This window comes from Oryctolagus cuniculus, chromosome 5 (genome assembly GCF_964237555.1).
Source record: "Oryctolagus cuniculus chromosome 5, mOryCun1.1, whole genome shotgun sequence".
Taxonomy (NCBI): domain Eukaryota; kingdom Metazoa; phylum Chordata; class Mammalia; order Lagomorpha; family Leporidae; genus Oryctolagus; species Oryctolagus cuniculus.
In genome coordinates, this window is record NC_091436.1 from 118,346,048 (window position 1) to 118,358,174 (window position 12,127).

The following is a 12,127-nucleotide window of genomic DNA, read 5'->3' on the forward strand; positions in this document are numbered from 1 at the left end:
AAACTCAGTGCTTAGCGGAGTAGCTAGCATTTTCTCAACTCTTTGTTGCTAGATCTTGAAATGCATCTTTTCTTTACACTTTCTAGGCTTCTTGTTTTGCCCATTTGTGCTGGGAATGGCAGAAGATGGTATTATAAAGTGAGAGACTGGTAAGGGAGGGAGCAAAGGAGAGGCCAGCATGGAGAGAGGAAATGGTTGTTAGAAAATTTGTCTGCCAATATCTGTGCTTGCAGAGGTCTTTTTCTTCTAGCTAGAGGGGAAAATGCCATTCTCTTTTCCCAAGCAATTATAGGCCCCAAAGATTGAAACTTGGTATATAGCTCTTTAATCTCAGCAGATATTTATGGTTAAACATTAGACTTTTAAGATTCCAGATGTCAGAGCATTAAAATATAAAGGCACAGTGGAGTCTCAGAAAATATTAGACTCTGGGATATGTGACTGCAAGGGATTTTTATCCAAAGTAGAAGAGAATAAGGCTTCCAGTGGTACCTTGTAATACCTTAAGAGCACCTTTCTTCCACCTTATTTTCTCACTCCCCCATGACTTGTCTGGTCTCTAGGCAGTGAATGACATAACAATATCTGATTGCATTTTGAAATAGTCCATGCTGTGAGTTGGAATGATTTTCATGTGTGATTTGGAAAGGATGATGTGAAAAGGCATTTGATTCATGGGAACAATTTCCTTTTCTTTTCTTCCATTTAGATATTTTATTATTATGATTGTCTTTTCCCCCAAATCTTCTATTAACAACAGCAGCTAACACTTGTTGAATATTTACCATATTCTTTATTATATTCTAAGACTTGTATATGAATTATCATTTAATACCTTTAATAGGATTGACCCTGTGACATAGGTACTCTACTTGTCTTCATTTTGTGGATGTAGGAACTGATCTAGACTCTAGGTAACTTGTCCAAGTTTATGGCCTAATAACAGAAGATTCAGGACTCAACTGTGGTTTTGAAACTATGATATTCAGACCCTAGGTTTTTTTTTTTCTTCCTTCTCTACATTATTCAGTGTTATCTTAGATCAATCATCTATTTTTTTTTAACACAGGAGAGAGCAAACTAAGTGCAATTATTCCAGCAATTATTCATCCAGACTAGCAATAATAATACCATTTATCTAGTATATCCCGTGTACTCAGCATTATGCCAAGTCACTTATAAACGTTCTCATTTAGCCTTACAACAACCTTAACATGTAGGGATTATTATCATATTTAAGAAGTTTGGGAAATAGAGATTTGGAAAAGTAAACTAATTTTTCATTGTTGCATAGCTAGAATGTACAGAACTGAAATTTAAATCTGTTTTTTTGATTATGAAGACTGGACACACAACCACTTCTAGATAATTATGATTGTGTGATCTGAATCATCTTATGGGAACACATACAGAGAGTTGTGTAAATGAATAATTCATACACTTCCACTTTACTTGGTACAAATAGATTTTTAGATTTTAAAATGTAGCAATAAATTACTTTGCCATTCTTTAAAGGTAGTATAATAACAACCATAAAATAGTATTGTTTTGTTCCTCTTCTTTATATAGGCATACATACACATATATATACACATATATTCATATATATATATTTTTTTCATTGCAAACTATTTTATTTTGAATCACAGTATACAGTCTTCACCAACATAAATTTAGGCTTTCTGAGATGACTATTGTAAAAACAATAGTTTATTGCAAATGTCTAAGCACTACTTCTTAACAACAAATTTGGTGTTTGCTAAGCATCTCTTACTACATTTTTAACTTAAGAATTAATCAGTAGTAGAACATGGGGCTCCCTCAAACCTCAAATATTTACCATTTATAAAGCTATTATGCAATGTCTTATAAATCTTGTACAGCTCCCCCCCCCTTTTTTAACAGTGATTGTAAGTCCTCCTCATTTCATTAAAATTTTGAGGCAGGAAAAGCAGTTATCCCAGTAGTTTCCCTCAGCCCACAAGGATTTAAGAGGTGCCAATGTTTTTTTACAGAACAGGGTCTCTCCCATGAGATCTAGAAAGCTTAATGCTACACATTGTTTGGGTTTCCATCATCATTACCCTTTCAAAGTTTTATAGTAGTAAGTAGTTCCACTTAAGAGACTGTTTTTAAGTATCAGACTCTGAGAATTATTATTTTTAAAAGATATTATTTATTTATTTGAAAGTCAGAATTACAGAGGGAGAGACAGATAGATAGTTATCTTCCTCCTGCTGGTTAATTCCCCTAAATACCCGCATCAGCTGGGGCTGGGCTAGGCCAAAGCCAGGAGCTTCATCTGGGTCTCCAATGTCAGTGCAGGAGCCCATAAACTTGAACCATCTTCCAATATTCTCCCAGGTATGTTAGCAGGGAGCTGGATCGGAAGTGGAGCAGCCAGGACAGGAACTGGCGCGCATATCAGTTGCCGGTGCTGCAGGCAGTGGTTTAACCTACCATGTCACAGAGCAAGCACAAAACTGGGAATTTTTGCACCACATGGCTTAATGAAGGCCCCCCTTGTTATACAGTGGGAACAGATTACTTCAGCAACCAGCTATATTCTCAGCAATGTGCAAAATCCATTTGCCTGTCACATGTACTTAGTTTAAAATAATTAAAAAGTTCAAGGGGAGCATTTATTTCACATGATTAAATTGTAAAAATACAGAGCTAATCACTAAGTTGAAACATTTCATTTCCTAAGACAATTTATATCACATGTACAAAAGTAGATACGTGCTTGAATCTTGTCTCCAAAATGGGTTTTATCAGTTCTTCAGTTTACCTGCCTTTAGAGGCAAAAAAATAAGATACAAGTCCTGTTATGTGGAACATAAACAAAATATATAAAACATATCCTTTATACATAGTCTATGTTAGCAATCCAGTTTATGAACAAATTTAGTTCATTGTCAGGAGGCACTTGTTACGCAAAATAATCGAATGGACAGTCAGTAAATATTTTAATCCCTAAGGACGAAGGTGTGATTTAATTTTTTTCTTGTATTTTTTGAAGAAGATATTCCATTTGCAAATTCAAGTTTGGTTGGCCCTTTTTAGTCTTTTTGCTCAATATTTTGAAGACTTCCATTTTCTTCTTTTTGTAGAGCCTTTGAGCTGCTTCTCTCTCTTGTTTTTTCCTCTCAAATTCTTGTTTCTTAGCGGCACGCACAGCTTGTATCTGTTCATATTCTTCTTGTGCTTTCTGATTTGATGTTTTCTTTTTATTTTTCTTTGGAACAGTAATGGAGTTTACTGTTCTGGTATGCTGTTCTTCCGGCTCAGGCAGGTGGAGAGTATGCTGATCTTCAGACAAGGCCTGGTCAGTGCTATACTGTTCTTCAGGCAAAGGCTGATCAGCTTGCTTTTCTGACAGCGGTCGGTCAGCTTTTCTTAGTTGCTTCTTTAGCCTTTCCTCTTCAGCTAAATAGAGATGTTTCAAATGATCTGGGTATCGATCTGTGAACTGGGATTCTTGCGATGTCTGAGCCTTCTTTTCCCTCCGTTGCAACTTCTTGTAATTTTGCTGAATCTTCAGTTTTCTTCGAAATGCAAAGCCTTGCCCCTGGCGAACGCTCCCCGCGAAGCCCTGCGTATGACTAGGCCACCAGGTTCTCTGTTTCCCGTTCTTTTTCCTGAAACCAACTGGAGAAACCCCTTCGCCACGCGTTCCAACACCATCAAACTGCCACCTCGCTGCCGGCCTTACCGGCGCCATGGCAAACTGTATATTCATATATATTTAAAATGGGCATTTCTTCATATACAAAATAAATGAACTATGCTGCATCCAAGAAAAAGCATTTTTCCAGTGTTAACCGCAAGAAGCTGGCTTTGCAATGATAACAGATTAGTATGAAGAGGTGGCTTTGGTCACAAGCTCAAAAATTTATTGTGGAAATAGCTTCCCCCTTTGAATTGATGTCAATTATTCTTCCCAACATGAGCTCACAGCACCATTGAGGCAGAGATTGTACACTGGAAGCAGATTTGAGGAAACCTTAAATTACAGTGTCACTCAGTGGTGAAATGGTGGAAGAAAACACAGGCTCTAGAGAAAGTAAATCGACTACTTAGAATTCCTGGAAGGACAGCCACAATTGGAGACAGATCACAAAGACTAGGAAAAATAAAATAGTCATTCAATGTGCAGGTGCAGATCATATGCCAGCAAGCATCAACAATTTTCAAGGTGGGCCAGGTATTATGATGCAACTGCTTAAGATGCCGCTTGGGATACCCACATCCTATATTGGAGTGTCAGTTCCAATCCAAGCTACTCAGATTCCAGTCTAGCTACCTGCTAATGTGCCTTGAAAGCAGCTGCTATAATGACTCAAGTACTTGAGTTTAAGCAACCTGTATCAATAGACATGGATGGAGTTCCTGGCATTTGGCATCAGCTTGGTCTGGCTGTAGCTGTTTTGGCCATTTGGAGAGTGTACAAGCAGATGAAATTTCTTTTTATCTTTCCCTTTCTTTCTCTATAACTCTGCATTTCAAATAAATGAATACTTTTTCTTTAAAAAAAAAAAGGAAATCTTAGGGAACCATAACCTTACCTAATGAACAAAATCAGATGCCAGGAATCAACTACCTTGACTGATGGATTCAAAAATCACTGTTTTAAGGAAGCTCAATGAACTTCAACATAATATAGAGAAATTATTTAATACCATATTGGAGGGACTTGACAAATAGATGAGAGTAATTTTAAAAAATTAAATAAAAACCTTTCAACTGAAGAACATGCTAAGCAAAAATTAAAACATGATCGATGACATCAATATTAAAGTAGATCAAACAGAAGGAAGAATCATCTCAGACAAGACATACACAGTTGAAGGAGAAAATGGAGAAAAGAGTAAAGAGGAGTAAAGAAGGCTTATATGAACATTGGGACAACATGAAAAGGGCAAATATCTGAGTGATTTGGGTTCAAGAGAGAATGCCAGAGGGGTAGAAAGCATATTCAAAAAGATAATTACAGAAAACTTTCCAAACTTAGAGAAAGATACAGCTACTCAGGGACAGGTATGTCGATATCACCAGTAAGATCTGACTCAACCATAGCTATCCAAGACAAAGTATAATCATGCTCTCCAAAAATAAAGATAAGGAGAAGATTCTCAAAGCTGCAAGAGAAAAGAAGCAAATACCACATAAAGAAGTCCTAGTTTACCTGACTACATATTCTCAGCAAAATGAGACTTTCACAGTACAGAAGAAAAAAAAATAAAAACAAGTCAGTTATGAATATTGTGCTTGGAAAATCAATACTTTAAATATGAAGGAGAGACAATGACATTCTCAGAAAGATATGAAGGAGTGATAGAGGCATTCCCAAATAAACAAACAATGAGAGAATTTATCACCATCATACATGTCTTCCAAGAAATGCTCAAGGCAATTCTTCAAAATAAAAGAAAGAAAAACTAATGAGTAAGAAAAAATATCAGAAGCTATAATAGTCACTGATAAGAGTAGCACAAATACAGAATACCTAATATAGTAAATGTAATATATAAACCATCACATCTTTAGTATGAAGACTGAAAGTCAAACCAATTAAAATAATAACTACATTAATAAGATTAGAAAGGCATTATAGGAAGAAGTAAAACAGGAAAATAAAATGTGGGGAGGAATTTCTCTCTCTCTCTCTTTCTCTGTCTCTTTCTCTCTGCCTCTAAATCTCTCTCAATTTGTTGTCCTAGCTTTATAATCAACATCAAGTTGACATCATTTTAAAATAGCTTGTTATGACCAAAATATGTTTTTGTTAAGTCTCAGGGTAACCACAAAATAGAAATCTGTGTTGGCTTAATGAAAAAAATAAGGAAGGAATCAAAGAATATGACTTGGTGAAAATCACTTAACTACAAAGGGATATTGTGAGACAGGCCAAAAAAAAAAAAAAAAAAGGAATTGCAGTAAAGTTAAACAGCAAATATTGAATATTCAGTAGTAATAATTTACCCATCAATAATTACTTATCTTGAGGGTCTGATGTTGTGGCACTATAGTTTAAGCCTTTTCCTGTGATGCAGGCATCCCATATGAGCATTGATTCAGATCCCAGCTGCTCTACTTCCAATCCAGCTTCACGCTAATGTCCCTAGGAAAGCAGTGGTAGATGCCCAAAGTACTTGGGGACCAGCTATGCATATGAGAGAACTGAGTGGAGTTCCTTTCTTCTGGTGTCAGCTTGGCCCAGTGCCAGGTTGTTGTGGCCATTCTCTCTTTCTCTCTCTCTCTCTCTCCCTCTCCCTCTCTTTTTCTCCATGCTGCCTTTCAAATAGAACTAATGAATCTCAAACATTTACCTTAAATATAAGTGAAATAACATTCTCTAATTGAAGTAAATAGAGTGAACAAAATATGAAGAACAGACTCAACTATTTGCTATTTACAAATGAACTCACTTCACTAGTAAGGGCATGCGTAGACAACAAGTCAAAGGATGAGGTAAGATACTTTATGCAGGGGCCTACGGTGTGGCTCAGCAGGTTAAAGCCCTGGCCTGAAGTGCCAGCATCCCATATGGGCGCTGGATCAAGACCGGCTGCTTCTCTTATGATCCAGCTCTTTGCTATGGCTTGGGATAGCAGTAGAAGATGGCCCAAGTCCTTGGGCCCCTGCACCCAAGTGGGAGACCCAGAAGAAGCTCCTGGCTCTTGGCTTCAGATTGTCACAGCTCTGGCCATTGTGGCCATCCGGGGAGTGAACCAGCAGATGGAAGACCTCTCTCTCTTTCTCTCCCTCTCTCTCTGCCTCTCTTCTCTCTGTGTAACTCTTTCAAATAAATAAAATAAATCTTTAAAAAGAAAAGATACTTTATGCAAACCCACAAGAAAACAGGCATATCGGTACTGCTGATAAGTAGCCATACTTAGATAAAATCAATAGCAAAAATAAGAGGGAATTACATTAATAATGATAAAGTCGACAAAATAACACTTAAGAACATATATGTGCCCAAAATTAGAACACTCAAATACAGAAACCACGTATTTATAAACCTGGACAGATAGACTCTAACACAATACTAGTAGGGGACTTTTACACCTCATTTCCAGAAATGGACAGATGACTCAGGAAGAGTCAACAAAAACAGGCAGAGTTAAATTGTGTCTTATATCAATTGGACCTAATAGACATCTACAGAATGTTGTATTCTAATGCTCCATAATACACATTTTTCTCTATAGTACATGAAACATTCTCAGAACAATCTGAGCAAATTTTAAAAATATACGTTTTATCAAGTATCTTTTCTGACCACAGTGCAATAAAACTAGAAAAAAAAAAGAGTAGATGTTGTGGCAAACGGGTTAAGTCACCACTTGTGGTACTCCCTCTCTCTCTCCCTTTCCTACCCTCCCTTCTCTCCCTCTCCCTCTCCCATCCCTCTTCCTCTATTTCTCTTTGTTTTACTCCTTTCCTTCCTCCCTCCCACCCTGTTATTCTACCTTTTAATTAAATAAATAAATTATAAGAAAACTAGAAATAAAAAGACAGCCATGTAAACTACATAAATACATGAAAATTATATAACTTACTGTTGAACAATGGATTGAGGAAAAAATTAAGAAGGAAATGTAGAAATTTCTCAAACTCAATGAAAATATAAACACAACAACCAAACCTTATAGGATACAATAAAAGCAGTATAAAGAAGGAAGCAGTACTAAGAGCAATCATTGACTACATTTAAAAAGCAGAATATCAAATATACAGCTTATTATCACTACACAATGAGGACTTATAAAACAAGAAAAATCAGGCACAGATTAGTAGAAGTAAAAAAAATTCGGAGCACAAAATAAATGACATAGAGACTAAAAATCTATCAAAAAATCAGTGAAATGAATATCTGGTTCTTTGAAAGGATAAAATTGACAAACCTTTAGCTAGACTAAATAATAAAAAATAGACAAATGAAAAGAGAGTCATTACAACCGACACAATAGAAATACAAAGATTATTATTAGAGATTATTATGAATAATTATGTAGTAAAAAAATTGAAAACCAAGAAAAAATGGACAAATTCTTTGACAAATACACCTCACCAAAACTGAGTCATGAAGACATAGAATGCTTAACAATAATAGTAATAATAATTAGAGACTGAATCAGTAATAAAAATCTCCCACCAAAGAAAAGTCCAGAACCAGATGACTTCACTATTTCTACAAAATACTTACAAATAATTAACACAAATTCTAAACAAACATAGAAAAGGAGGCAGTTATTTTAATCTCATTCTATGAGGCAGCATTGCCCTGATACCAAATCCAGACAAGGATACTAAAACAAAGGAAAGCTACAAGCCAGTTTTCTTGAGCGTAGATGTAAAAATCCTGGTTACTATACTGGGAAACTGAATCTCACAGCACATTGAAAAGATTTTTTCACCACTATCAAGTAGGATTCATCATAGGGAAGCAAAGATGATTAAAAATACACAAATCAAAAACATGATACTTCGCATCAACAGATTGAAGAATAAAAATAATACAACTATCTCAGTAGATACAGGAATAGGTATAGGAGGATCCTGCCTCAACACAGTAACAGCCATATAAAACAAACAAGCGGATAACATCATACAGAATGGAGAAAAGCTGAAGTATTTTTCTCTAAGATTCAAAACAAGACAGGGATGCTGACTTTCACCACCTTTACTCACACAGCACTGGAAACCCTCATGAGAGCAATTTAGGTAAAAGAGAAATGAAGGACATCAAACTTGGAAAGGAGGAAGTCAAGTTTCACTGTTTGCAAATGAAATAATTTTACATATGGAAAATTCCAAAAACTCCAACAAAAATTTGTGAGAACTAGTAAATGAATTCAGCAAAGTGCAGGATACAAAAATCAATGTATAAAAATCATTAATTTTGCTATATATCAAGAGAATTATCTGAAAGAGAAATCAAGTAATCACATTTTCAATGGCTACAAAAAATTAAAATACATAAGAATACATTTAACCAAAAGAGCGGAAATATTTCTTTAATAAGAATGATAAAACACTGATGAAAGAAATTGAAGAGGACACAAAGAAATGGACAGACAACCCATATTCATGCATTGGAAAAATCAATTCTGCTAAAATGTTTCTAATACCCACAGTAATTTACAGATTTAATGGAAGCCCTATCAAAATACCAAGACATTTTTCACAAAACTAGAAAGAACACTACTAAAATTTTTGTGGAATAACAGAAGATGCCAAATAATAAAAGTAATTTTTAGCTAAAAGAACAGAGCAGGTGGCAGTATACTACCTGACTTTAAGATATATTACACAGCTGGAATAATTAAAATAGCAATGGTGTTAGCATTAAAACAAAAGTGTAAAACAACAGAAAACAATAGATACCGTAAAGGCTAACCAGCACATCTTAGTCAACAGATCTTTACCTGAGGTGCTAAGAACACTCATTGGACAAAAAGACTTTTCAATAAAAGATGCTGGGGAAATTAAATATTCACATGCAGAGGAATGAAATTAGACCTCCATTGTCCCATTTCTAACCGTATATGAAAACCAAATCAAAACAGATGAAGATCTGAATGCAATCCTTAAACTTTAAAACTACTAGAAGAAAACGTAAATGGAAGGTGCTTAAGGACGTTGGAATGAGCAGGGATTGGAGGAGAAGGTGTCAGACCACAGAAGCACAAGAAGCAAAAACAAAAATAGATAAATGTGATAGGTGATTTTATCAAATAAGAGAGTTTCTTCCTAGCAAAGCTAACAACCAACAAACTGAAGAGATAAACTACAGAATGGAAGAAAATCTTTGCAAATGTTATATCTAATAAGGGGAAATAAACTCACTCAAGCAACTCATTCTGTAAAATAAAACAGAGAAGCTAATTAAAAATGGTCAGGAGATCTAAACAGACATTTCTCAAAGGGAGAAATAGAAATGGCCAACTTATATATGAAGATGCTCAACATCATTCACAGTCAGGAAAACACAAGTCAAAACCACAATGAACATTACCTCACTATAGTTAGATTGGCTGTTGCCAAAAAAATTGAAAGATAGTAAGTGTTGTGTGGTTGTAAAGGGACGGTAATGAGGATTCTTGCCCACTTTTGGTGGGAAAATAAATTCATTTAGCCATTGTGGAAAACAGTATGGAGATTCACTGAAAAAGTAAAAATAGAACTATCATAGGTCCAGGAATATCATCATGGAATATAAATCCAAGGGAAATGAATCACTCTGTTAAAAAATGTCTGCACTCCTGTATTTATTGCAAGATTAATCACAGTAGTAAAGGTATGGAAACAACCTAAGTGTCTCTCTGCTAATGAGAATATAAAGAAGTATTATACCTACACATGATGAAATACTATTCAGCCATAAAAATCATGACATGTTGTCATTTGCAATACCATGGATGGAATTGGAGGTCATTGTGCTAAGTTAAGCGAGCCAAGCACAGAAAAACAATTATCACATAATCTCACTCATATGTGTGATATAAATAAGTTAATTTCACAGAACTTAAGAGTAAAATAATGATTACCACAGCTGGGAAAATTGTGGGGTAAGTGGTGCTGCTGAGGGAGTGGGAAAATTATGATTAACAGATACAACAACATTGTACTTAGAGAATAGTAAGATATTTGGGGGTTCTATTGCTCAGAATAGTGACTATAAATAATGATAATGTACTGTGTAGTTCTCTTAAAAACAGACACAAAAGATTCTGGATGCATTCATTATAAAAAATGTTGTTTGAGGAGATATATTTACCCTTATTTGATATTATACAGTACATACATATATAGAAATATTACATTATACCCATTAATATGTATAATGCTTAATGTGTCCATTAAGAATAAAAGAAAATTTTTAAGAAGATGCTGTCAGTTAAAAGGTAACCCACTGAATGGAGAAAATACTTGCAAATGATATATCTGGTAATGGGAAATTTCAGTTACTGATATTGTGGCATTTGACTGATCACTAAGGGAGAGTAAACCATTTGAGAATTTTTATCTTTCTTTTCTTAAGAATAAATTCCCTATGTGTTAAAGACAAAAAAGTCTATATAGTTACCAGAAATCTTGATGAAGTTTCATACTTTTGGATTTATGGAGATATTTCTTAGCATGAATCAAAGTCTAACAAACAAGCATGAAAATATGAAAATTTTATCATGTAAGAACTAAAAATCTATGTGAAGCAGAGAATATTAAAAATCAAACTAAAGACAGAGATAAACTTGCAGCTCATTCATCAAAGAGTTATTTTCCTTAATATAAATTTTTGCTAATACTTAATTATAAAGAACGAGCTAATTGAAAAATTTGCAACAGATTCCTCAAAACTTAAAAAAGAAAAAATAAAAGCACCAATAAACATAAAGAAAGTTCAGTTTGTCTTGTAATCAAAGCACAGGTTCAGAAATCTAGGACTAAGTTCAGCTGCCAGCTTTGTGACCTGTCACTTAGTACATGCGTGACCCCAGGAAAGCTGCTTATCTTCCTTAAGCCTCAGTATCCTCATTTAGATTGCAGATATATTAATATCATATATTATATACTGGTATGTTTATTGCAGGGATTAAGAGATAACTTCAATGAAAGTGCCCACCTTTACTAGTAAAATAAGGTATACTACCATAAATATTATTAGTATTATTGTTTTACCAATTAGGTTGGCAGTAATGAAAAAGTATAACAATTCTCAGCATTTGGCAAAGCATAGGGAAATAGTTCTTCTCAAACCTTGTACTTGTATACCTCTTGTTTTTGCCTTTTGGCATCTGACAACTATCTAAAGACCTATATTTCTAATTCAGTAACTCCACTTTTAAGAAATGATCCTAAGTGGAGGCATTTGCATAGCGGTTATGACGACATTTGGAACACCCATATCCCACATTCGGGTATTTTGGTTTGAGTCTGGCTTCACTCCTCATTCCAGCTTTGTAATAATGCACATCTTTGGACGTAACAGGTGATGGTTCAAGTGTCTGTGTCCCTGCTACCCATATGGAAGATAAAGTTGAATTTTCAGCACCTGGCTTTGGCTTAGCCCAGCCCCAATTGTTGCAGACACATGGTGGTGGTGGTGGGGGTTAAT

General features: G+C 35.0%; 2 protein-coding genes across 7 annotated transcripts in view; one reads left to right on the forward strand and one right to left on the reverse strand.

Annotated features, from left to right (window-relative positions):
• The window catches only part of PKHD1 (PKHD1 ciliary IPT domain containing fibrocystin/polyductin), a 579,994-nt gene that overhangs the window by 456,023 nt on the left and 111,844 nt on the right, over positions 1-12,127 (forward strand). The gene's annotated exons all lie outside the window — the stretch shown is intronic.
• LOC138849799 (thyroid transcription factor 1-associated protein 26-like) lies at positions 1,802-5,924 on the reverse strand. Its single transcript, XM_070074659.1, has one exon. The coding sequence runs from the start codon at positions 3,740-3,742 to the stop codon at positions 2,996-2,998; it is 747 nt and encodes a 248-aa protein (XP_069930760.1). The 5' UTR covers positions 3,743-5,924; the 3' UTR covers positions 1,802-2,995.

What these genes read in the sequence shown, in the direction of transcription:
- LOC138849799 (XM_070074659.1), bottom strand. Translation starts at nt 3,742, where the DNA reads ATGAATATACAGTTTGCCATGGCGCCGGTAAGGCCGGCAGCGAGGTGG.